Raw genomic sequence first — 27,856 nt, 5'->3', positions numbered from 1 at the left:
GTTGTGTTACTTCTGATTTGCATCAGCATAACTTAGGCCTGGTCCACACTAACCCCCCACTTCGGACTAAGGTACGCAAATTCAGCTACGTTAATAACGTAGCTGAATTCGAAGTACCTTAGTCCAAACTTACCGCGGGTCCAGACGCGGCAGGCAGGCTCCCCTGTCGATGCCGCGTACTCCTCTCGCTGAGCTGGAGTACCGGCGTCGACGGCGAGCACTTCCGGGATTGATCCGGGATCGATTTATCGTGTCTAGACAAGACGCGATAAATCAATCCCAGAAGATCGATTGCCTGCCGCCGAACCAGGAAGTAAGTGTAGACCTACCCTAAGAGGAGAATCAGGTCTTTGGAGTCTTCAACAACCTGACAACTTGTATAAACACGAGAACTGGATTTGCTGATACAGTCAATGAATTTCAAAGTAGCTCATCTTCTCCCTGGTTTAAGCTTCAAATCTGCTAAACTTCCATAGGTTTTGATCCACCACATTTTATAGGGATGTCTTTTCTGTTCTTCCCAAGGAAAACTAACTAACAATAACATAGACATGGTTATAACTTATGGTTAATTACCTGTGGAAGTAACATTGTCTTGGTGAAGTTTGGACAAGTGGAAAAAAATACCATGCCGCTGTTATTTTCTGGCATATGCAAGGCTCATGCTTCTAAATTACTCCACTACCATTTTACTTGCAAATGTTCTAGTGAATTTTCTTCTCCCAGTTCAGCATGGTAGGGATTTAATATGAAAGCATTACAAAAAAGGTATGAAATCACTTTATTTTTTTTTTATTGGCTGTGATTCCATTTTAAAAGAACATCATATCACTTATCCATGTCATGCAGAAAAAGGTAGCAGGCAAATTACAAATGAAATTTACATTCACAAAGTCTCTACTTTAAATCATCTTCTGGCTGCTTGGAAGGTACTGCATGCATCTTGGAGACAACTGGGGGCATTTCTATTAGAAAAATGCACCACCTAGTTAGAGTTTCGCCTTTGTGTGTGTGTGTGTATGTGTGTGTGTGTATGAAAACAAGCTTTTTTTTTTTTAGAGGACAGTTACTGAAACATTTTACGACTCAGCACATGAAAAACATTATCTTGGTAACAGAGTAAAACAGATACAGACACATTTCAGATACGTAGGACATTACATTCAGGTCACAACAGTTGATTGCAAACAACAGTTATACTAGTGCGGTAAGCTTGTCAAAAAGATGTGGTCAGCAGCATTGGTATGGTCTTTCTTTGACAAAGGGAAGGGGCTGGGGAGAAACTAGGCTAACATACAATACTAGAAACATAGACAGAGAAACGCCAGAGTGATTTAGCACATGATCTGTTCTCTTTTTGTTAACACAGAGTAGCATTCATAATTAATATTGCAGTCTGATTTCATATGGCTTTCTCTAAAGATAGATGTAAGTCCATGAAGGGCAATGTCAAACTAAATTAGTTGCCCTCCACAAAGTGGAGACCTCTTGATTTTTTTTATTAAACAGAAAGGCCCTGGAGTTATGGAGGAGAAGGAACGGAAAAAAGAAAATGGCCGCCCACCTTTCTGTGTAAATAAAAACCAATCAAAAACAGAAGACCTCATTTTCCTGAGATTGAACATATTGGTGATGCAAATAAAACAATGGCATGGAAAGACAAAGAGATTCAGAATCCAAACAATGAACCATGTTTCTCTTTGGTCTTGTTTAAGTGCTTTGACAGCTGACTAAGCGCTGAGCGTGTGGCATTTTTACAGTGCTCCTCACGTTCATGCACAATGCAAGTTAGCTGAAGGGGTTGGGCGTGATGATTGTCCAATTCGGGATGGGGGAAGTGCCCATTTCAACTTCATTCCAAGTTGCTGAGGCACTTTGGAACTGGAGAAACCCTCTGAGCTGGCCCATACCTTAGTCAAGGTCCAAAAAGTAATTTGAGGCAAATCTTGTCAGCGCATGCTGCCTTTCTCTCCCATAGGGACTGACCTATACGTAATTCACAGGCAGAGTATCCTATCCATCAGGTTTCTTTACTGAACGAATGACAATATAAAAACTGTGGGCTCAGTCCTGCTCCCCCTGAAGTCCATGGTCAATGGCAAACTCCTGTTGAATTTAATGGCAGAAGGACTAGACATACATTGGGAGCTCAAGTGAGAGGGATATTGGCTACAGCTGGGATGAGCTGGGAAACCCTACAATGGTTCTGATGGCACTAATAATAGACCTTGTGAATTTTGCTAGACAAACGGCTCTCCCAATTCCGCTTTATGATCCTGACCCCGAGCCCGGTGGATCTGATGGAAAGACTACATAGGCCCCATATTTTTGCGCAATTTCAGTCTCCTAGAAGGCCAAAACAAAAAGGGGACTGGAACTTTTAAAAAACAAACCCACTTGTCCCCCCAGGAGCAGCAACACTTGCTCATGGTCCATGAGACCATGCAGCGCGGGCTCCTGTATTAGCTACTCCAGGAACCAATCAGTGAATGGCTCAACCGCTGTGACCCATTTGGTTAAACCAAAGACTTGTAAAGTCACCTACAGCTGGACAGAACGATGCGTTTTGTCTCCGCAAGACAGACCCTGAAAAACCCAACATAGACCAACAAGAGAAAAGAAAAGACAAGACAGCAGGTACTGCTCGTGTCTCGGGACTCGAGCTGGCATGGAGAGGAAAGCAAATCGATGCTGATGGCCAAAGGACGAGTGGTGACTAAAGCAGGAGAAGAGTGAGCAATGTCCACTTACTTTGTGGAACCTGCAGTAGTTTTTGCAGTCTGCTGGGGACGAGGGTGGCTTTAAGGATGAGGAAGGACTTTGATACTTTAAATGGAAACAAACAGGCGCTTGCTAGCTCTGGAAAGGGAGAACGGAGCGCTTTCATTAGGAAATGACAAATCACTGACGGCTGCTCCGATCTCAAATCTAGGCACAAAGCTAAGAAACAATGTGGGCGATTGAAGTCTTAGGGGGGAAATTCATCTCTCTTTAGTGAAAGCGCGGGCAAACAACGCTGACGCTATCTCAAGATGTCACAACAGTCTGCTTTTGCCCTTGGGAGGCTGACCTGCAGCTCTCAGCATCCAGCACACAACTTCCAGGGGGTGGTTTGCTAAATCCCATTCCTACGCTAGCGAATTCTCTGGACACGGAGTGCGAAGGAACGCAAAAGTCCTTCAGCGTGCACTAGGGTTTGGAGCACGCTCATTACACCGGTCCATAAGTGGCAGGGAGTGTACATCCCATAGGCAGTCTGTTGCAGTTGGTATGTGTGATTCTATAGGTGATGCTAAAGGGACAGCAAGTACAGTCTTATTCCATCTCCCCTGCTTAAATCCAGCACGGATTGCTCCTGCCTGGCTCATGTAAGAATCTAATTAGGAGCCCAATTCAGAAAGATGCTTAAGCATGTGCCTAGCTTTAAGCACATTAATAGTCTTACTGGCGCCCATGGGATTGCTCTAATGCTATCTATGGAATGCAAGGACCGAGTTCTCTGCTGGGACTCGATGGGTGTAGCGCCGCTCACTGCAGGGAAGTGTAGTCTGTCTACACCAGCAGAGACTCTGCCCCGAAGATTTTATCGAGCTCAAGAAAAAATCAAATTCAGAATGGGAATTCAAAGCAAAACACCTCAGGCCAGACTCACTGGTAGTAAAGCCGGCACACTTCCATGGAAGTCAACAGCAATGCATCCACTAACCCCAGCCTGAATTTGCACCGGTCCTACAATTTGGCTGTAGATGAACAGGATATTCTACAATGGCAATCCCAGGAGTACTTAACTCAACAATCGGTTTTATAGTAGCAAATAAAAACGTCTCGTTCTCAGCACCAGTCGGCAGCAGGCACACAGAGCTGAATTACATCTCCTACTAAATCTGCATCTATGGGATATTTTTCCCTCTGCTGTCCATGCTAAGTGGCTATCTACTTGCAAATATGTTCGAAATAACGAGTAACCATTTGTTTTCCAAGCCTGGGCTAGCACAGGGCATGTGGCAGTGTAATTCTGCCAGGCAAACGATCAGCTTGTTAGAAGTCTCCTGAGACAGTTTCTTTTCTCGTGAGACCAAGCCGTGATGCTGACCAGAAGCTCCAGACATCTACAGTGACACTGAGCTGAAAGAGTCCCAGAACCGAAGGTCAGCTCTACAAACAACAGACCAGATGAAATGATGAATATCTGTGTAACGAATAAGACTGTACACATATACTCACTGCGGTAGCAAGGCAGCAGCATCTGGGGACAATGTGTTGTCTGACACCATTAGGCTGGGAGACATTCTAAATCCATCTGAATTCGAGAAGGTTTGAAATGCGACAGTAGGAGAGTCCTGGTCCCACCTTCCCATCACTGGGTAAATGTGCAAGTACCCAATGATGCCACCCAATGTTATAATAATACTTAGCCCCTGTGCAGCATTGTAAAAGCATTCACCGATTGACCCTCACAACATCCCTGTGAGGTAGGTAAGTATTATTATCTCCAGTGTATAGATGGGGGGACTGGGACAGAGAGGTTAAGTGGCTTGTTCAAGGTCACAGAGGGAATCAGAGTCAGAATTGAGACTAGAACTCAGAAGCAGTTCCTGCCTCCTGGGTCTGCTCTCTGACCAGAAACCCACCCCTCTCTGATGCCACCTGGCGGAACAGAGCATTTGCTGGAGCTGGAATGCTATTCCTGGAAACACAGCTGGGAACGGCATGATTGAATATGCCACTGGGGTTCTTTGCCGAAAGAGGAAGGTTGGGGAGTCTAAGTATCCACTCCACTCAGTGGTGGGCGTCTAAGGCCCCTGGGTTGGGAAATTCTGTACTACAACACTACCGAACCAGTCTGGTCTAGATCTAATGCCAGCACAGTCCACACTACCCTCTGGTCATGCTATTAATTGTATGGCTATTCCCAAAGCAACAAGACTCTTGGCTAGATTCTGAGGCGGTTGGTTTCTACCATCAACACCTGGTGCAGAAGGCTCAGCTCTTCCACAGCTCTGAGAACGGTGTTGGAGACAGGAGTTGTACATGGTTCACTTTCCAAATGATCTCTTATTTATGCGGGTTATGGAATAAAACGGAAAAGGTCTGTTTCCATGGGAGATGGAGGCATCCCTTGCTACAAGAGATGTACCCAACAATGAACAACCAGGGTGGCTTGATCAACTATCACATTAAAAAACTATAATAATAATTAAGGAAAAGAAAAGAAGCCACTGCTCACTGTTAGTGAACATTCCTCCTGCTTTGGATGGAAACAAACATGAGGCTTTTCCTTTGCTCTGTTTAATGTACAGTTGCCTTATTTAACATACATAGTACTATGGCTTATAATAAAAGTTGTGTAGACTGCAGCTCGTTAATCCTTACATCCATTCAGAGGCGTCTACTGGATGTGACTATGTACAAAATAGGAATGGATGGAATCTCAGGGGGCCAGGGGAGAGGTTGGAGAGAGGGGTTAGAGTGGGGGAAGAGGGTGGGGTTGTGTGATGTGTGGCAAGATTGTAAATTCTCATTGGAGAAATGAGAAATCCATTGCTTTACTGTTCATGACAGTCTAACAGGCTGCAGCCGTTACTTCTTGAACATGTCTTGAAGAGGGCCAGGTAGATATTTGATGACTGTGTCTAGAATGCTCTCCTCTTCCTCCTCTTCCTCATCCCCACAGCCGGGGGGTATGGCCTTCTTTGGACGCGTCAGACTCCCCTCGGCATTGGCTTCCAGCGCGGCCTGGGCCTCGGCTTCTCTTTCTTCCTTCTTCTTTATCCCGTACTGCAGGGGGAAAGAACACACTGTCAGACACCCAGCGAACAGAGCGGCGGAGGGGGGTCCGTCAAACATTGACATTTGCTCTGACAAGGCTCCCGACTCACCGCAGCACATGGTGTTAAATAATCATGAACCTTTAAATAGGAGCTCGCTTCCAAATGTCAGCTCAGCCCTGCTGTAGAAACCTGAGGTGCCAATGAAAATAAAACGGTGTCTCTGACTGCTGCAATATTTACATAATGGTTAGCAGCCTTCTGTTCCCTACACAGGGAGCAGAGATATCCTGTTAAAAGCAGCCCCTCCTAAGCATTGCCCGTTACTCTAATGGTTATGTCCCTCACCAGGACAATAGAAACTTGTGGTTTTTAAACTTTAAAACGTTTAGGTGGCATTATCCATAGCGCTCAGTGTTAGCATAAGAGTGTGTCTACATGGAGGCATTCAGGAAAGTTAATCTGAATTCACTTTTAAAGTGGATTAGTTAAACCACATTAAATGCCTGGGTGGATGCCTCTATTCAGTATTTACAGTGGCCTGAATATAGTTTAGCTTAATTCACTTTGAAAGTGAATTAAGCTAAACCAAATTCAGGAAACTTTAATTCCGAAGAGCATCCATACAGGGGTTTAATGCAGGTGAACTAATGCACTTCAAATTCACACCTTCAGTCAAACTGGATTAACTTTTCTGAGGCCAGGTCTACACTGCAAACCTGTATCGCTAGAACGACGTTGCTCAGGGCAGTGAAAAATCCACACCCCATAGCAACGTAGTTATACTGACCTAGCCCCCCCATGTAGACAGCGCTGTACAATTGAGAAGGACTCGACGCAGCACAAGACTTTGGTATGTCTAGACTACAGGGAATACACCGGCATCATTACAGGGCTGGAGCTATGCCAGCATAACCCCATCATGTAGACACAGCCTACACTGATTGAAATGATTTTTCTGTCAGTGCAGGAACACCACCTCCCTGAGCGATGGTTGGTAGGTTGATGGAAGCATTCTTCTGTTGACCTACACCAGGAGTCAGATCAGCAAGCTACAGTGCTCAGGGGTGTGGATTTTTCACACCTGTGACCAAGTAGTTATGCCAACCTCAATTTTAAATGTAGACCAGGCCTTCATTTTCTATCCTGGGGCCAGATGGTAATAGCACTGCGGAGAAAAAAATGATTAGCCGCCAACAGCAATCCATGAAAGCAGGGGGGTGAGTTTAGCAGAACCGATGTGGCCCTGAACCTCACCTCTTCCTTATCCTTTAGGTAGGAATGAGACCTTTGAGCTCAAAACATACCTTCTTCTGAGCTGCAGCCTCTGTAGGCACAGCAAGCTTCTGTACACGAATCGGACTCATTACTGTTTGAACAGAAACAGTGGAGATTGCTACTCTCCCTGAGAATTAAAGTCACGAAGCTGAGACTCCCGAATTTTATTCTAGGGTTCTATATTTAAACAACAGCATTCACCAGAGGAAGGTCAGACCGGCCAGACTGGGTCAGACCAGGGGTCCAGTTAGCACAGGAGCCTGTCTATGACAGTGGTCAGAACCAGGTGTTTTAGAAGCTGGCATAAGATTGGAAAGGTCTTGGTTTCCAAGATCTGGGTTTGACCCACCTCAAGGAGTAATTTCTATATCATCACTCCCAATTCCCCGATGGCCATTACACTTTTCAGATGTTCCTCTTACTTCCAGAAGAAGTTGCTTTGACCTTACAGGGATATTGGAAAAAGCACTTCAGCTCCAACAGTTATGGACAAACCTACAGCATCCAAAATACCCTTGAGCCACTCTTGTAGGCTCACCTTCATTTCAATTTAGTTGAATTGATGAAGAGGAGTCTAGGGGTAGGTTAGATTTTCTATGAAACGACCTGTCTGCCTGCTCTGAATGCGTCCATATCCCTTCCTTCCATCTTGCCCACATTCTAATTAAAGCCCTGAATGGAATTAAGATTAGATTTGATACAGCAGATTCACAGAGTGACTAACTAGCCTGAACCTCTGTAAAGGCCAGCAAAACACTTTGCAAGAATAAGTGTTTTTGAAAAGAAAATTACATGGGATTTCAAAGAGATCAAAGGATTAGAGTGGCACAAAGTGCTCGGTATTTTCCTGGTATCATTAGTACTGTGCTGTTGAATAGGCACGTTGCAGATGCACTTTTCATGATTTGCTCGTTTTATTTCTCCCATTACATAAAGCTGGCGTAATTTGTTGTAATGCCAACAATTCATCGCCATTCTCTCTCAAACTCTCTGACACCAAAGTGTGGCAGGTCTCATCAAGAAACTCTGAAACATTTTCTATTGAAGACAAGTTTTCCTGCCTTCCCTCCCCCTCACCATTAAGTTTTAGAGCGACAGATTCCCAAAATTAATACGGGAGATTAACGGAACACTTTCCTTAAAGTCCAATTAATTGCAAATGCCAGCCCCGTTTTAGGTGTGTGTCGGGGATATTCGTCTCATTACTTTACCTCCATTTGATGCCAGGCAGCACTCGAATATCCTCCATTCAAATCCAATGACATTTCATGGAAAGGTTATTTAAGACAAATTATTCCTTAGTTAGGTGAGGGGCCAATGGCAGCATTTTACTGCCTGCATGAGCCGAAAGATGGGATGGAGAAGGAATTTCCACTAGTGGGGCATTACAACGGAAACGACTCCAATTTTTGTCCTCAAGAAAGGCAATGATGTTGCTTTAAATTGACTCTTACTCCTAGCCAATGACAGACACATGTCACTACTTATCCCACAGTGCACTGCAACTCACAGGCTTTGCCTTGCCAGCCAAAGGAGAAGAATTTAAAGGGAAAACAATGATACATTTCTTTGCATCTCAACGTGCTTTCCAAAGGAAAGGCATTAGCATTCTGCCCACATTATAGATGAAGGTTCAAACTTCTACCCTGTGATGTTATGATAGAAGACTGGAGTGTGTGATAAATGACCGCAGTGTGTTTTGTTGCATGTCACTCCATAGCAGATGGATTATGATTTTTTTTCCACTATAAAACCTGTTTTTAAGGATATTTTCCCACTGTGTGCCTCAAATACACCATTCTTAAATAAAGAAAACTGGGGGGAAAGCCAGCAAAACAACAACAAAATTATATCACCTGTCACCATGGGACATCAACAGGGCTTGAACACCAGACTTTCAGATGACCATCACAAACCTCTACAACTTGAGCTAAAGGAATAACTTTCCCCCACCTCCATGGGCCTGATTTTCCAAGGTGTGGAGCACCTGCATCTCCTATTGACATCGAGCATCACTTTCTGAAATCCGTTTTATTTTTAACAAGCCTTCATTTCCATGTTGGTGACTAGTCTGGTAACCATCACGTGGTTTAATTCTGTCACCTTCTCAGCCAGCACAAATTAAGGGGACAGCCAGATCCTTTACGCTTGAAACTGCAGACCCCTGCTTTAATGGGGTGAGGCACTGCATAGAAACATCGCAGCTTTGGGGGAGACATAGTATTGGCTACGGTGAATAGCAAGAAAAAGAAACAAACCATATGGCCATCTACCCATATGACTCAGGGTTAGAACTAGTTGAGAAATTTTCGACAAAACATTTTTTTGTCAAAAATGCCAGTTCATGGAAACTGAAGCTTTTCATGGGAAAGGGTCAGCCAGGATGCAATTTTCAACTTGAAAGTTTAAAAAAAAAACCTTTCAAAACATTTTGATATTTTCAAAACAAAACAATTCTGGCCTTCCTCCTCCAAAAAACTGTCTTTAGAAATTTAAGCTGCGTACATAAATAAATAAAGGGCGGAAATCAAAGTGAATGTTTTGCTTGACACAAACCAATATTACCCTCCCCCCCCCCCCCCCGATTTTTAGTTCACGGAAATTTTTGAGCGTTCGACTTTTCATCCCAAGTTGGGATGGGAATTTTTTTTCCTGATATCTCAAAAATGTCAGGGGCTGGGAAAACCATTTCCTGCCCAGTTCAATCAGGGCCCAACCCTGCAAATATTTAAATGAGAGACTGCACTCATGGGAGTGACCCACTGTAATACGGCTTTAGCCCCACATTGTAGGCCTGATTTGGAAAGGTACTTAAGCATGGGCTTCACTTTAAATAAATGAGTAGTCTGATTAATCACATGATTAAAGTGAGACATCATGCTGACCTGGGTCCTGTGGTGGTAGAACTGGGCTCTATTATGGGAGTGATGGTTTCACTTCCCTGCAAGACTGCTGATACCATACTCCAGTTCTCTAGAAGAGCAGTAGAGAATGGCTTCTCTTACGGCTGTCATCTGCTGAATGATTCCCCTTGCATTTAAATGGTTTCAACATATTACTTTTGTACCAGCCACACTAAATAATAATACAGCATGAGACATTCTTCTGTGCATTTCTCTCCGTGGGCTGCTCTGTGTAGTTCAATTAGCTGACAAATGTTAGATAATCTCCATCAAATATGCACATCCCTATACATGCCTTTCGACTGAAATCCCTCTCTCATCCTTTGGTTACACCAGAGCTCCGAGTGGGCGAACTGGTTCCACCCACTGTGTTATTCCTGATTTCTCTATTCTGCAGTGGTCGTCGGAGACTTTGTGGCTCTGTGACAATGAAAGGAAAATGCAGAGATTCTAAGTATGCCTTTTGATAACTCTCAAACGCTTTTGTCTTTCCGAGTGCCAGTAGCCTGAAAAAGCAGATGTCTTTCTCCATGCCACAACAGCTGCACGGTTTCAATCATGTCCTGCATGGAGGACGGCATTCACCCTGTGCCGAGGGCCGACACAAAGGTTCTTCACCACTTACGTTGCAAGTTCAGTCAATAGAGTGGGGTGGGGACTGGCTCCTTTACAGTGCTGTAGAGCTGGGAGTCCTGGATGTCACTGCTCCTACATGTTTGTCTGTTCTTCCCCAGAAGCGGGCATGCAATTATCCACAGAGCGTCCACAAGCTCGGCTACACAGTCCCGGGGCCGAGGGAGAGCCATGAGCCATGCAACTCTGCTCTGATTGGACTGTAAAATGCTGCTTGTGTCAGGAAGCACAGCATAAGGCGTGATAACTAGACCAGGCAAGCACACATCCCCGGCTGCAGGACTGGAAGCATTGCCTCATGAAACCTGATGTGATCATTATGCACTTCAGGCTGAAGTCAGCAAAGAATTTATGCATGGGTCTAACTGTAGGCGCATGGGTAAGTCCCACTGGCTTCAATGGGAATGAAGCACATTTAAGTGCTTTGCTAAAACAGGACTGTGGGCAATGAATCAGGATTAGAGCTACTGAGAAGGACAACAAGAGACTGCATGCCTCTAGTCAGGGCTGAGTGGTCAGCCAAAGCATTCCTTCCCCATGCTTAGCCCTGGACTATCCATTCCATAGGTGCGCTGGCTGCCCCCCATAGCACCCCACCACCACCTAGCTCTTATACAGCGCTTTCCACCAGCAGATCTCAAAGCACTTTCCAAAAGGAGGTCGGTACTATTATCCCCACGTTACAGATGCCTCATCTCTCCTTACACAGCCCAGTCTGTTATTCCCCAGTCACCTTCGTTCCCACAAAACCGAAAGAGAACAACCAAACGTTGCTCTTTTTTTAAATAAAAGCAGAAAACACGAAAAAGCATGTTCTGAAAAGATTGTCGAGGGCGTTTTCTGTTTAATTGTATTTTGAGGGGCTTTAGATTGGCAGCAGAAGCGAAACCAGTGTGACCGCTACTCCTGCGAGGATCTTCCTGTCACAATTACGAATTCTGGCGACCGCATGGGCACTGCTCAAATTGAAACAAATTGACAGTACCAGCTGGGCTGCAGCGCTGACCTGTAGTTCCATATGCACCGAAACACGCACATTAGAGGGGAGGGGGGAGTGAAAAAGCGATGCTTACAAGAGCTAAAAATCTGGTTTTGCATCTAGTGAAATTGACTTCGCTTCCCCAGGTGAATAACAGCTTCCACAGGTAGCGAAAAACATGTCAGTTTCGCTTCAGCTGCAAAATGATTTGAACGCTCATCAGGCACCTTTCCATTTAAACTATATTCTGTGATTGTCCTGGAACAAGCAACCAATTATATAGATTCGGAAAGGTTTGCTTGACATTCCACTTGTTTGTTTCTTATATAAGCTTGTCTCAGAATCAGCTGCTGTCATCCTGTGCAATTTACTTGACAGGTAATGAAATTAAAATAAACATTGTGGGCCCGACTGGGGAAAACTGCTAAATATGCTCAGATTCAGTGAGTTAATATATTAATTTGGTGGTCTCCGGAAATATCCATGCCAACTCCCGTCATGATTAAAGAATAATTACCATTTTGCTCTGTAACCATTTCAAACTATTTCAACTTTTTTTTGGCAGTTAATTATTTTGCTCTCACCTAAACTATGATTTGGGGTCCTTGCAAAGCAGAAGTTAACGCACTAAAAATATTTCCCGCTGCAATTTCTCTCAAGTTACTCCACGGCAAGCCAGGGTGTGAATCTACAGCACCCCGGCTTACCACAGTAACGTCCCACGTGGACCCAGCTACTGAGCAGTGAAAGTTCCAGACTGAGGGTTGGTTACTACGGGACTTTCGCTGCACTATAGCAGGGTCGCTGTAGAGTCACACCCTGGCTTGCTACATAGAATCATAGAATATCAGGGTTGGAAGAGACCTCAGGAAGTCATCTAGTCCAACCCCCTGCTCAAAGCAGAGACACAGTAAGTTGCCAGGTAGCCACGTTGGGTGTTAATGTTCAGAGCAGCTGTTGGAAGAAATGCTCAAGTTGCCGCAAAGTTAAAAAACCATCTAAGAGGAACCAGCAGCCAAAAATACAAATGTCCCTTCAGTGGGTGAGATCTCCAGCTGGTGTTAATTGGCAAGGAACTTGACGTTGCTCCATTGAGGTCAATGAGACAGATTCCTAGCTGGCGTAAACCAGTGTCATTCGATTTATGGCACTGGGGTGATACCAGCTTAAGGATCTGGTCCATTATCGCTTAGCCCAAATATGAAAGATTTCCTTAGCTGAATGGTATGGGTCTGTTGGTTTGGTTTTTGCTATTTTGTTTGTATTCATTAATTTAACTCCACAATGAAACTCAGACAAGTCAGAGGGGGAGAGAAATAACATGGAAAAATATTGGTGAGACATTTTACTGTGGAAGAGCTAAACGGATCCATTTAATTTCTGGCTCTGGTGAGGGTTTATGAAGTCAGCGCATTAAAAGGATTCACATGTGGTCATCCCAAATGACTCCGGACGGGCTGCCATACTAAACAGAGCCTGGCAGTCTCAGTACTGTGGTGGGTTGAATGGAGAAAGGAAGGTGGAGAAAGGATTTTGAGAGAACATAAAGGGGTATATATTTAGCACGGCACATTGTGACTTATGCAACTTTCAACGGCTCCCCGGGCACAGCACTAAAACGTTTCCCTGAGTTTGAATTTTCGTATCATGCAGCCCTGTAGATTTCTGTGCTGAGTCGTTCCCATGTTTATTAAGTTTATTAATGGTAGAAAAAAGCCAGGCAGACCCTGGAAAATGATCCAAATGATCCGGTTGGGCATGTACAACTCAAGAGCAAAGCAGGCAGAGTGCAAAAGAGACAGGAAATAAAATACCGGGAAAGATGGGGAAAAGGACAGGGGGTTGTTTGGTGAGGGGCGGAGTTTTGGATCTCATCCCCTCCCGTTTCTTCTAGCTGCCCTTCCATTTACAGCTCCTTAGTGCCTGAGGTGAGCTTGGCAACTGAGCGACGTGGGAGCAGAACTTGCCACTAGGGGGCTGCGCGCTGCAGAGCTTCTGGTGGTGGAGTTCATTGCATGTAGACCAATGTCTCCTTGCATCCCTCCACTTGTCTCCTTCTATTTCTGGGACTCCCTGCAACTCCCCTCCCCCTGCCTCCTGGTAGGGGCTCTGTGTGCCCCCTACTTCCCTTCCACCACATGCCAGGAGATCTGTGTGTCCCCCTTGGGTTCCCCTCTCACCCCTCCATGCGAGGGGCTCTGTGTTCCCCCCTCTTCCCGGGTTCCCCTCCCACCCCTCCATGCCAGCCAGTCTGTTCATTCCACCACAATAAGATTTAGAAGCAGGATACGTGCACTGCCAGGCATTGAAAGAAAAACCCAAAGGGGATGTTCTGCGCATTCCTCCCCCTGCGCCCATGTGGCTGTGTCTTGCTTTGCCAGCATTTTAGAGCACGCCCATGGCAGACACCCGCGTTTGTTTCTCCAGCGGACTTGGCTAAGGCTTGCATTTTTCAGAGTGTGTTACGCCCCGATCACTTGCCCGGGCAGATTTCTAAGCTTCTCTTAATTCACAGCGAGTTTGCAGCTGTGTCTTAGTGGCTCCCTGTTCTTCCGCATGTTTTGGCATTAAGGTGAAACGGTTCTTTCGCTCAGTATCTATTTTTTGCTGCTGTTCTGAAAACCCCTTGTAATTTTACACCCTAATTATCCCAAGGGATGACCCCGCTGCCACAAGCAGGCAGTGATCTAGAGATATGCCAGACAGCTGGGGAGAAATGAGAGCAGGCCCTGGTGCTAATTAGCTCCTGGGAGGAGCTGGACGGACTGTTAGCCAGTAGCCCAGCTCTCAGGTTTCAATCCTACCCCACCAAAGTCAATGGGAGTTGTTCCACTGCCTTGTATGGAAGCACAATCATGTCCTTCGCTCACCAGTCAAGGTACCAAACGCCTGTTTGTTTTGATTTAGGGAAGTTATTACTTTTGTTTCACTAGGAAGGCTTTAAAAAACGGGCTCCGATCTGTATGTCATTGATGTATGCTATGGATTTCCATATCAATACAGGGCCCCTGCAAGGCACGTAAGCACAGGTTTAATGTTAAGTCCGTGAGGTTGAAGTCAATGGGACTGTGCATGTTCATTATACTAGGCATATGTGTAAGTGCTTGCTCAATTCATAGATTCATAGACTTTAAGGCCAGTGGGGACCATTAAATCATCCAGTCCGACATCTCGTATAACAAAGCCAGGAGAATTTCATCAAGTTCCTCCGGTACTGAGGCCAATTACTGGCATGTGACTGACGCCTCTCTTCCAGAAAGGCAGCCAGCTTGGAACGGGAGACCTCAGGAGATGGAGAATGCATCACCTCCTCAGCAGTGTGGTCCCCAGTCAATCAGTTGGTGCCTTGTGAAGGCGTAAACAGGCACCAAAGGGCTTTGGATCAGGCCCAGAGTGACTGACTGAATCATTCAAAGGGGATCTGAGAACAAAGCCCCGGTATTGAGCCAAGTACTGCCTGTGGGTTATTATTCCAATGAACTGGCTTTCCAGCTCACAGGCCTCTGTTACCAGCCCTGCCGGGAGCACCACTGGAAGTGTCTTTGAGGGTCTGTTAGCCCCCCCCGCCCCAAGTACAGTTCCACCCAACCCCATGGTCACTACTCAGGCAGCTAGCACGAGCTATTTCCAGGTGCTAGCTCATGTCTATCTTCCTTCCAGGCAATGACGCATCCCAACTGCCTGGTGGATATACCTCAGCGAGAGACCCAGGTTCAAATCCCTGCTCCAAACCAGTCAGAGGGGGTACTTGAACCTGGGTTTCATGTACCCCACGATAGATCCTTCACTATTGGGTATCCCTAGTCTCACACACTCTTCCACCAGAAATTCCATCCTGGATCTGCCACCCCTGCCTGACACAAGGCTCATCAAAACCAATATGTTTCCACAGTTTCAGGTTTGATGAACTGGCTTTTTCAGACCAAAAAAAAAAAAAAATCATCCACAAAGACCAAGCCACCTCAAGTTTTCAGCTTGGGAACAAGCGCTGCTCTCTGTGAAGGGTGAAAACGACTCTTTCACAGATCCCGTTTTTCAGTCGGAGGATCAGCTTGGGTGCTGGCGGACTCAACAGGCACCAGAAATGAGAAAGGAAACTGAGCAACATTCAGAAAATCAAGGCTTTCAAAAACTAACGACTAAAATGTACTTACTGACTTGCTGTTCAGTGTCTTTGAATAGTCGGTGTGCCCCCCCTGTCGAGTTGGCAGTGGATCAGGTCTGCCTTCAAGTTCTCCAGGCTGTGCGCTGGGACCAGATTTGACCCATGGCAACACTATGTCAAGAGTAGGACCAAGCCGCTGGTTCTGAGACGGTAAGTTCTCTGAGGCACAGACTGTGTTTTTATTAGATATATGTACAGCCCCTAGCACAATGAGATCCCAGTACTGCCTGGGGCCTCTGCTAGCTCCTGCAACACAAATAACAAAGATTGCTACTTAGAGCAGGACCAAGGCACAACCATGGGGATAAGCAAGCCCAGCCACTCTCCACGGCACTTCTGCAGAGTACAGAAAATGGTGTCTGGTGCTTTAACAATTACAAAGCTATTTTGGGGGAGCGGAAATCGCTGCAGGCCCATTCAGTGGTAGGAACTAATTATTTCTGAAGAGCAGGGCTTGTGACGTGTCCTTGCTGTTGGAGCTTCGAAACAAAACAGACAGCAAGAGAGATGGCCAGAGCGAGAGAATGAAAGACATAATGGATGAGCCAAATGACTCCTTAAAAGTAATGGACACAAGCTGAAGGGAAGGGAGAAGACGCAATTATAACAGACAGGAAGCACCTGCACTGGAAGTTAGAATCCCATTTCCTACTGGTTTTCATACACACTCAATTCTGCCTCCCGATCACTGATACTTAGAGTACCCAGGTTCCGCTCCTGGACCAGTGATGTTGTATATTGTTGCACAGAACATTTATTCCTGGGTGGGAAGGGAGGATTGTTTGCTTCACCAAGCAGTGCAACAATTTGCATCCAATTCTTTATATATGCAAATGGTGCAAAGTCCTGGAGCTATACACACACCAGGCTCAAGGCATCAACCCCAAATACACCTGCTTCCCGCTTCCTCCCAGTACAGCTAGAACAAATTAGAGCTGTCCAATCTATTATAAGCACCCAGGATGCTCCATTAGACACAGTCATCTGCTTTGCGAGACCCTGCTTGCCAGGTGTGAAGAGCTCTATTTTCCTTTTCACAGTCTCATCCATCATCTTCTCAATGATTGCAGTAGCTCTGGAGTGCTCCTAACCCAGCAGCACATGTCTGGGCATGTTATGAGAAAGGCCCCATGTGGATGTTCCTGGCTCAGTGCTGGGAGGAGCCGTTAGCTCGGCGTTCCCAAGTGACGTTGATGCCGTCAGCCAGCAAATGAGAACACCCGTCTGCCCCCTCAGAGGAGACTAGGAGCTCATCTGCAGCTTGGAGAGGCTCAGGGATTGTTACTGCTCTGTGTTGCTGAATTTGTGCTGGTTGGACACGCAATTCTGAGGATTGCCGCATTGATCACAAGAACCTTCACAAACCATAAATCAAAGTCAAGTGACATTCAGAAGCTAAATCCCCAGTGGCTAATTCTTCTGGAGGTCAGCGATTGGCAGCTGAATTATTTAAACTCTCCCCGTATGGGCCCTTCAGAATTTCTAGGGAACCGCTCATAATGAATTAAAAAACGTTTGAAATGTGTTCTGTCTCTGGCGTGTTACATTTGTTTTCAAGTAGGTGCAGTTGATCTTCACATTACAAGTCTATGCTGTATTGTACATTTGATAAAAGTGCTCAAAGTACTTTGAATGTAGTACCCACTAAGAAAAAGTGACAGAGCACAGTACATATAACCACAATAGGTGAGTGAAATCAAAAGGTATCGTAGGAAGTCTTCAGATATGTTAAGGCTTGTTATAAAGAGGACTGTGATCAATTGTTCTTCATGTCCACTGAAGGTAGGACAAGAAATTATGAGCTTAATCTGCAGCAAAGGACACTTAGAAAGATTTTCCTAGTATCTAACCTAACTATACAGGTAGTTAAGCTCTGGAACGGGCTTCCAAGGGAGGCTGTGGAATCTCCATCACTGGAGGTTCTTATGAACAGGTTGGACAAACACCTGTCAGGGATGGTCCAGGTTCTCTTGCTCCTGCCTCAGCTCAGGGGTCTGGATTAGGTGACTTCTCGAGGTCCCTTCCAGCCCTACATTTCTATGATTCTATGAAGTGCTATTATTGCCCAGAAGACATTAAGTCCCTCTCTAGCCCAAATTCACTTTCCCAGTTGAGATCCAGTTCCACAGAGGCTGCTCCTCTTCAGCCTATGTTCATACATTGCCACCTTCATTATAGACGCTACGCACCTCACATAAGCGACCGCCCTGCAAGGTAGGGTAACATTATTCCCATTTTACAGAGGAGAAACTGAGGCCCCTGAGATAAAGTGACCTGCCTGAGATCACACAGGAAACCAGTGGCAGAGCTACGACCTGTCCAGTGCCTTACCCACAAAACCATCCTTCCTTCTCTGTAGATACCTTCACACTCACTGAAGACTCTTCTCAAACAGAAGCGCACGTCCTGCTCACCAAAATGACGCTGTTTGTCAACTGTATTCTTGGGAATGATGCCAGAGACCCACTGACTTTGTTATTGTTTCCTTCCCCAAGCCCTCTGCTCTCTTCTGATCTAACAGGGGTGTGGAGCCTGCTCTTCCCTGGCTCTCTAAAGGAGAAGAAATATAATGAGGTTGTGCTGACTCCCCCTAGTTGAGCTTCAAAACAGAGCTGTCAGCCGGAGAGATAGGAAGGGGGTCAGCCAAGCATGAAGATGACCTCATGGACGTGTTAAAGCCGCAGCTGGGGAGAGCTGAGCATCTCTCAGCAGCCAGCCAAGGAAGGAAGTTTTCAGAAGCAGCAGCGGACCTGACGTCAGGCAGACGTCTCTATTTCTGCGATTCCCAGGTAAGGCGTCGTAGCACTTTCCCCTCTCCTGTGCAGCCCATATGTGGGAGTTACACTGGCCCCAATGCTGAAGTTCCCAGTGGGCCTTGCATCCTCTGTGCCCGTGGTAGAGCAGCACTGGGAGATGGAACGGGGGGCCCCTAGTGAGTGCGGTCACATGTTGCTCTAGTGATGGTCTCGGTGACTCTAAAATCTATTGCTGACAGGTAGCTAGCAGAGCATTCATCCAGCTCATGTGGCAGAGGCCAGGGCTTTTCTTGTTGAAGATGCTGGATCTGATCTCCAGGGACCAGTGGTTCATTACACCATGAGCTCTCTGAACTCCTGGGGGCAAAGCTGGAGGGAACATGGCCCCCCAGGATGACCTTCCTCTTGGATAATGGAGCCAACTATCATGCTTCCATCAGTGCTCTTCCAGATGTGGTGCCATCCGGACGGCACAGAATTTTTTCGGGCAGACGGGGACATGGAATGTTCACGGACGCACATTCCAATGGAATTCCAACGGCGCATCGGGTCAATATGTGTTCAGCACCAATGATGCCATTGCAAGGAAGCCCAGAGTGTTGCTTTGCGGCACGTCTCATAAAGGAAGTCTGTCTTGCATAGCTTCCGTAAGTGGAAGGGATTATCGGACCCACATTTTGACAGTGCGTTAGGCTCATCCAAAGGTTCTGTTTATTTATTTATTTATTTATTTATTTTTCAATGGCCTCTTCCAATTTTTCCGCATCGGTTTTGCAGTCCAGGCAGCAAGGCACAGTCCTGCTTTGCTAAAAGCTCCGGTGAGGTGAGCTAGGTGATTATCTAGTACTTGTTGTGAGGCGAGTTCGGTTTTCTAGGCAGCGCTCTTGGGATTTTGTTGAATACAATCAAACTGTACCATTCCCCCTTGTGTGCATCTTCTCATTATAACACTCTGCCCGATAATACATCTGAAGAGACCATGGGGCTGAGTCAAGACTCACTAAAATCAAAGGTGATTAATCAATTATTTTCAACCCTTTGAATTGAACTTCACTCTGAACTGCAAAAAATGCTTTTAAATCCCATTAGAAAAGCAAGGAAGAGTAAAAACCCTTTTATGGGAAAGAAGAATAAAGCTTCCAGCAGCAAAGATAATTCGATAAGATCATACTGCATGTTTATTTATTTGTCACAGCCTTTAAACAACAATAATGCCCAGCTCTTTCCATCGGTAGAGCTCAAAGCACTTTACAAAGGAGGTCAGGATCATTCCCTGTTTTACAGAGAGGGAAACTGAGGCACAGGAGATGAAATTACCTGCCCAAGATCACCCAGAAGACCATAAACAGGAAGAGCATGCAGGTCACCTGACTCCCAGTTCAGTACCTGACCCACCAGGCCCCAAAGAAGTGAGAGAATGAGTCAGTCATCAGAAGAGAGACTTTGGCTCAAGGCACCTGGGTCCTATCCTGATTCATTGTACGAGCCTGGACCAGTCACTTCACCGCTCTGCGCACTGACAGCAGGAGGTGATTTACGGCAGGAAAGGGGGCTGAATTTATTTAACGTTTGTAAAGTACTTGGAAACCGTTGAATGACGGTCTCTGTGCAAGAGCAGTTGTGGTTGCATCTTGAACAACTTGAGGTAGCAAAATGAAAGATAACTACAGTCTGAAAGGGGTCCTGTCGTGCCTTGTAGGACCAGAAGGTATTTAAAAAGCTTTTGGTATGGCAAAATTTGGTCCACAGAGCCTTTGTGGGGTGAGTTACTGAATAATAAAGACCCACAAATGCACCAACCTGCACCAAACTGGGAGGCAGTATAGCCTAAGGGATAGAGCACTGCACTGGGAGACAATGGTTCTATTCCCAGCTCAGCCACAAGCCTGCTGGGTGACCTAAGGCAAGTCATGGCTCCTCCCTGTGCCTCAGTTTCCCCATCTGTATAATGGACATGCTGATACTCATCTCCTTTGTAGTGCGCATCATCTTTATATAATGCAAACAATACCTAGCCCTTACGTATGCTAGAGAGAGTGTGATTTCAAGGGCACTGCTTGTGCTTGAAATGACCAAGGAGTTATTTTCAAAATTACTAAAACCCCATGTCGGTCTTAAACTAATCTCTAACTATTAGGGGTTAGGAGGAGATTGACCCCTTGTGGGGCGGGGCAGACTGCCCCACGTTTACCTACTGGGGGTTTCTCTCACCTTCTCTGGAAGCAGTTGGAGCTGGCCATAGTTGGAGATAGGGCTATTATTATTAGGTGCAGTACAATTGGATCTAGAGTTCAGGTTATTCCATGGCCCCCACATGCTAGGGGCTGTACAGACACAGTGAGAGACAGTCCCTGCCTTGAAGAGTTAACATGTGAAATACTGAAGCAGGTGGACCATGGGGAGGGTAATCTAGGGTTACCATACGTCCGGATTTTCCCGGACATGTCCGGCTTTTGGGGGCTCAAATCCCCGTCCGGGGGGAAATCCCCAAAAGCCGGGCATGTCCGGGAAAATCGGGAGGTCAGCCGGGCCCGCGGGGAGCCGGTCCGGCCGGGCCGGCGGGGAGCCGGTCCGGCCGGGCCAGCGGGGAGCCGGGCCCGCGGGGAGCCGGGGCAGCCGGGCCCGCGGGGAGCCGGGCCGGCGGGGAGCCGGGTCGGCCGGGCCGGCGGGGAGCCGGGTCGGCCGGGCCGGCGGGGAGCCGGGCCGGCGGGGAGCCGGGTCGGCCGGGCCCGCGGGGAGCCGGGCCGGCGGGGAGCCAGGTCAGCCGGGCCCGCGGGGAGCCGGGCCGGCGGGGAGCCGGTCAGTTGGGCCCGCGGGGAGCCGCGGGGCCGGGAGCCGGGGGGTGCGCCAGGCCGCCGGGGGCCGGCAGTGCTGGGCGGGCCGGGGGTGGTCGGCCGGGGCCGGCACCCCAGGGCCCGAGCCGACCCAGGCTGGAAACGCCGGGGGGCCAGCCTGGGCCGCGCCTCCTCCCCCCACACCCCCCTTACCTGCTTCAGGCTTCCCGCGAATCAAATATTCGCGGGAAGCAGGGGAGGGGGCGGAGACTTTGGGGCGGGGGCGGGGTTGGGCGGGGGCTGGGGGCGGGGCCGGGGGCCGTGGAGTGTCCTCCATTTGGAGGCACAAAATATGGTAACCCTAGGGTAATCTGCTGCCTATATTGCATGGATAGACTCGGTGGAAGAGGGCCTATGGAGCCTCTGCTCTCTGGAATACATCAGGGTGGAGGGGGCTGTTTTGAGGAAGGTTTGGCTACGTCTGCCCATGCTGCCCGCTCCAAGGTGTGACTGTTGTGGCTTACAGGCCTTTCTATCCCTGTAGGCCTCACAGCAGGTCAGCAAACGAGAGCTAGTAGTAAAACGAACTGTAGCTGTCTTGGGGCTGGGCCTTCCCAGTGGGCAGGCCTTGACTCTGCAATGCATGGGTGCCCTCTGGTCTCAGGGCGGGTGGGAGCTTCTTTTGTTTCTCTGGGGGAGGTGTCTTTTTTCTTTATATAAATAACACCTTGGGATTTTGTTAAAGCCAGGCCCTGAGCCATGAAATAATCACCCTTATCAGGTGCTCTTCCTCGGGAGATCACTATCACTCTCCCCCTTTCACAGATTGGGAAACCGAGGTGCCCAAAGTCACTGGCAGAGCCGGGAATAGAACTCACATCTCCCGAATGCCACTCCAATGCTCAAGCCACACAGCTGTGCTACAGTGCAGTGTATGAGCTATACATGAATAGGTGCTGCTACTCTTAAAGCAGTGCTCGCATACACCCCTGCCTGCATTACCCCAACGAGCTAGGCCACCATATAGCTGCCATCACCACAGCAGGAACCCTGTATTTCCCCTCCCCGACCAGTTAATATTCTGCCATGGGCAGGATTTATCCGTGAGCCTAAACTAGCCACACAAGCCTGCAGACCCAGACCAGTGTGTATCGTAGGCATTCCTAAATGACATGCTTTCCGTCGATTCGAGTCACTAATCTTGTGTCTGTTGTGGCTAGATGTTCTTCAGCTATAAAATGAAACGTAAACCAAGTGCTTCAAACTCAGATATGTACACAAAATCATTTGTCTTTTAATAGCCCAAATTGATGCTGTCGATAAGTGCGGGGAGTCTTTTGTTGCAGGTTTTTTCTGCGCCACCAAGGAAAGCCTTTCAGGTCTCCGTCTTTATTGCCACCAAAGAGTCCTTTGTAAATGTGAACACTGCCTCTAAAACCAATTATAGCTGCAAGAGCTGCATAAATAGGCCTGTGCCGCATCCAAAGTACAGGCTAGGAAACTAGAACAAAGGCGGGATGGACAGGACAGCTGACTCATCGGCACAGGAGAATATGTAAAGTTTGATTGTTGGAGGAGAGCAGCCTTGAGTCAGAGCTCCGAGCAGCACCCCGTGACAACACTCTGGAGAACAAGGCATTGGAACACGAGCACTCTGGAGTAGTGGTGAGTTCACTGCAGGGATACTGGTGAAGAGGCACAGAATAGAGAGGAAAGCGTATAGTGAAAAGCAGCCCATGAAGAGGGCACTTCTGTTCAGATAAGGGATGGGCGAGCTAGTCTGAATAAGACAAGAACTGATCTGAACCTCCATTCATCCCTTGAACTGAACTTCTGCAAAGGTTCAAAGAAGTTTCTACTTGCTACCTTGTGTCTTAGGATGCAGCCTACTCAGCCCTCCAGCACTGAGTCAGAAAATGTGTCCTTTAAAATGAATGGCTTAGGACAGGACGGGGGCAACCAAAGAGGTTATTGTCCATTCCTGTTGGGATCTAGGGAGCAGGGGGCAGCCCCAAAGTGAAGATGAGGCAGTGGGTATCTGAAATCCCCTAACAACACCACTACGGTGGGACCTGCAACATGCCCATGTCTCTGGAACTACCACTTTCCTGCAGGTCCTGAGCAGTGCTGCCATCTGGCTCCCCATGGCTGCTAGGCTCCGACTGGTTGCTGCTTTCACCCCAAAGCACATCCTCCCAGGGCATCCCAATGGAACGGGAGCTATGATGGAGCTGGGACAGAGGAGGTCAAGCAGTGGGGGTTGGAAGCATCTTGTGCAATGAAGAAAGGTATTTTTACTGTCAGCTTTTTCCAAACTGTGAACTGTATTTGGTAACAGAGCTGGTAACAGAGCCAGTCTTTTCCAATTCTGACATTTTTTCTGAGGAAAACAAGGGATATATGTACTGCAAACGTTTTTGAGAACATTTCCCCCATTTTTTTGACCAGTTCTGTTTAAAACTTACCACGTCGCCAAGGCCTATTGCTCTCCTAGGGTTGTTAGTGATAGGAATGGCAGCTTATCTTTTGCAAGTAATGGAAATCTCCAGAGGCAGGTATATATCAGTGTGGAGATAACGAGGTTATATTGCCATTCCTGATATCTGACTGTCCAGTTTGGCCAATGTATCTGTCTGTATTTGTGCAAGTTTCTTCATGAGGTTGATAGATTTCCATTCCATACGGCTAAATGCAGTGCCTCGTTATCTCCACACTGATATATACCTGCCTCTGGAGATTTCCATTACTTGCATCTGAAGAAGTGAGGTTCCGACCCACGAAAGCTTATGCTCCCAGTACTTCTGTTAGTCTCAAAGGTGCCACAGGACCCTCTGTTGCTTTTTACAGATTCAGACTAACACGGCTACCCCTCTGAAGCTTATCTTTTGACATTTGATCTTTGATCTAGATAAGTTCATGGAGGATAGGTCCATCAATAGCTATTAGCCAGAATGGGCAGGGATGGTGTCCGTAGCCTCTGTTTGCCAGAATCTGGGAATGAGTGACAGGGGATGGATCACTTGATGATTACCTGTTCTGTTCATTCCCTCTGGGGCACCTGGCATTGGCCACTGTCGGAAGACAGGATACTGGGCTAGATGGACCTTTGGTCTGACCCAGTATGACTGTTCTTATGTTCTTTACTTAGGTTGTGATTTTCAGAGGCTCAATAAGGATGAATGGAGTAGGGTGCCTGACCTCACATAGGCCCCTTTGAAAATCCCACCTTTAAATTAAATATTGCCACAATATTTCAGATGAATCATTCCTTCTCCTGCTGGATCTTCACATGTAGGAATCTCCTCATTTCCTTATTCCCTGGACATCAGCGCCTCCAGATCTTAATGCCAGAAAAAAAGAGGGAAGGAAATCAGACTCCGGTGCATAGAGTCACATCCTGTTGAAAGACAGGGCCCATCACTGAAGATGCAACATTCCCCAGACGATTGCCCATCAATATTTCATCAGACACCTGCCAGCAAACTGAGGCAGCCCCCAGGACGGCACATTAGTATTCAATGAAGACAGGTGGAAACTATATTTGTTTGGCCATTCTGGCTGTGTTTAGATTTTGGATTGCCTGGGATTCTCTCCACGTCAGCGTTTTCAAAGCAGGCGTGGGACTCTCTATAGACTACAATCCATAATAACAGTGCAGGCGCTGGCTGTGCTGCAGTGGATGAGAAATAAGAGCACGTCTGAAAGGCAGGATTCTGGCTGTAGAAAACTGTTTTGTTTTAATTAATTTCATTAGCAGCCATTAGTAGCGTTGCTCCTACTTTGCTCGGCAGCTTTCCCTGGTGGAATATCTTCAGGGAAGTTTGCATTGCTTTTCTTTTTTTAACAACACTTGAAAAACACAGACTGTGTCGAGACCGAGAACGGTGCCAGCAGCAGCAGCACAAATGAGTCGGAAGCTCAAGGGCGAACATCCAACACAGCAACCACAATGAGCCGCACAGTCGCAACAACAGGGATTGTTGTAACAGGTCTCCAGGACAAATGGCAGAGATCCTGGGTTGTCCCGTTAAAGGTCACACAGCTGGCTATGCCCTCAGGGCCCAAGCCTCCTCTATGAGCTGACGAAGTCTCTGTATGCCATTCCTAACAGGACGTTACCATGAGCCTTTGATCTAGGGTGGGGGCAGCGATCTGAACCAGCCCTACACCTGGTACAGAGGACTTCCCCTTCCACGCCAGCTCAGCTGTGCTAGCTAGTGCGTTATGGTGATGTAGCCAAGGGTCCGCCCACTCCCTGGCCTTGCCCACCCGTTCCCCACCCACCTGCACAGGAGAGGGAGGAGCTGCGGCTGTTCTCCCATGCGCACAGCGGGGTGATGTGAGTGGTAGAAGAGAAGAGGTGGTGATGAGAAGAGAAGTCAGGAAGGTGATTTATGACTGAGCCCATCATGAGCACACCGTACGATGTAGCGCCAGACCAACCACCCCTCTCTCCTCCGGTAGCATCTCTGCAATCAGTGGGATCCACCCACCTAAGCGTACAGTGGGCCAGGCCGTCCAGCCCCTCACATGCCAGGCCAGTGTTCTGAGGGCCAATCCAGATAGTAACTCCACCACCTCAGTCAACTGGGTGAATCTGGGGTGTTTGTGGCCGTAACAATAACTTTCAGCCTGGATCCTGTTGCGGGTTGCTGGGCGGTGGAGGTACAGTCCATACTGCCTGTCCAGGGAGTAGCTGTCCCTGTCCCCTTCACTTCAGCCAAGTGCAGCCGCATGGGCTTTCTTCTGAGCCCATGGAGGCCAGGCCGGTTGCTGGGGGTAGCTTAGGATGGCTCCAGCTCCACTCCCTTCCTCAGGAGCTGAGCAGGGACTCCTGCTACACTGGAAAATCACCGCCCCTCAGTAGTGCTCTTCTGCCTCCACAGCAACGACACACCCAGAGCTGGGGGAGGACTAGTGGGCCACACGGGGAGAGACCCACAGGCTCAGGCTCAGACGGGCAGGCAGAGATCGAGGTGGTGAACGGAAGAAAGGAAGAATGGAGGGCGGGGAAGGGTGAAGAAAGGCAGCTGGATGGAGAGGTTTGGAGGCTGAGGGGCAACTGTCCTAGCTCCACTGGAGCCAGTGGGGTCATGACAATTTACACCAGCTGAGGATCTGGCCCTGAGAGTGAAGGACACACAATACAAGTTAGAGCCAGACCAGGATACCCTCCTCTCACACCGAATAGCCCCTTCCTCCTAGGGCTGGAAGGGACCTCAGCCTTCTTCAGGTCATCAGTTCTCAACTGTCTTTCCCTGCTAAGTAAAGGACCTACATTGTCCTTCATCTTTCTCTTGCTCCTAATATATTTAAAGAACTTCCTCTTATGGCCTTGTATGTTCCTTGCCAGGTGTAACCCATTTTGTGCCTCAGCCTTTCTGATTTTGTCCCTACATGCTGTTGTCCCCCTCCTTAGTAATTAGTCCATTATTCCATGTTTTGTAGGATTCCTTATTCATCAATAGGACCTCACTGTGGGTAAGGGTAGGTAGCCCAATATGGCCCCAGGTGTTTGCAGGATGAGGGCTGCATATTGCATAAGGAAGCACACCCCAAATATCTAGTCACCTGCGGCCAGACAGCGATCCCCTTATTCCCCATGAGGAGTCCCCTACGCCACAACGAGTCCAATTGAAAGCAATGGTGTCAGGTACCACACTGTGTGGGTAAGGGCCCTGCAATGCTGCAGCCAGGTAACACTGTGAGAAGCTACCAGGCCGAGCCGCATTCCCTGAAAACAGTGAGGTGTTTGTGCTTAGATTCCCTGCAATGCAGTCTCGGCCCCCGAGGGATGCCGCGTTCAGAACAAGCACCGTTTCTTAATGTAAAAAAAGCCCCACGCCCATCCCCGGATTCCTTAACACTCAGAAATGGAGGCACGTTTGTGCAAACCACAGCTATGAGCATATCTGTGTAAAGCAAAATGTTCTCTTTGATTAGCCTCACTGCCAGTGTTCAGCCAGCCCTCCCCCAGCCCCAGCGAAGAAGGATGTGACCTGTTCTTTAACAGAGATTTCACAATAGCTGTTGGTGAATTATTGATCATCGAGCACAGGAAAACTAGCTTGACCTATTTCTCATATTCTAAATGAGCTACTTCTGCAAGGTCATGGGAGGAGCTGAGGCAACTGAATGCTTACTTGATTTTAGCTGTGCTCAGAAAAGCGGTACGGCTAACACAGCAAAGCTGTTTGTAGCAGCTTTGCAATTAGATCGAATGCAGTTTAATAGACGTTCCAGTTTCCCAACTGCTGTCTACATTTAGTGCGATACTTTAGGAGGGTAAACAACGTACGGCTGCTTTGCACGGGAACCTACAATACAAAAATGAAATAAAAACTCCCCTTTCTTATTATCATCTGAACTGAAGAGCCCCCGCTAAGTTCATGACTCTCTCATGTTAGGTACTAGGAAGAGACAGGCACAGCTCTGAAGAGTTTACAGGCTGAATAGACAAAGGAAGACTAATACCATCAACTGAGTCACAGAGACATTCAAGGGCCTGCCCAGGGAGTCTGCGGAAGGGGTGAGAACTGAAAACCTGTCTTTTCTACCCCAAGGTGGTGTCTTAACTCCCTTCTTTGAGGTGCTACTCAC

The 27,856-nt window shown here is 47.5% G+C and overlaps 1 protein-coding gene across 1 annotated transcript in view; it reads right to left on the bottom strand.

The window, feature by feature from the left end:
- Positions 1-764: 764 nt before the first annotated feature.
- CPLX1 (complexin 1) overlaps positions 765-27,856 on the bottom strand; it is a 199,875-nt gene continuing 172,783 nt past the window's right edge. The window contains exon 4 of the mRNA XM_065549782.1: positions 765-5,778. Within this exon, the coding sequence (XP_065405854.1) occupies positions 5,581-5,778 (198 nt within the window). The 3' untranslated portion in view covers positions 765-5,580. The remainder of the gene's footprint in view (positions 5,779-27,856) is intronic.

The sequence above is a fragment of the Chrysemys picta genome, chromosome 6 (assembly GCF_011386835.1).
Source record: "Chrysemys picta bellii isolate R12L10 chromosome 6, ASM1138683v2, whole genome shotgun sequence".
NCBI lineage: Eukaryota > Metazoa > Chordata > Testudines > Emydidae > Chrysemys > Chrysemys picta.
This window is presented reverse-complemented; position numbering and strand designations above follow the sequence as displayed.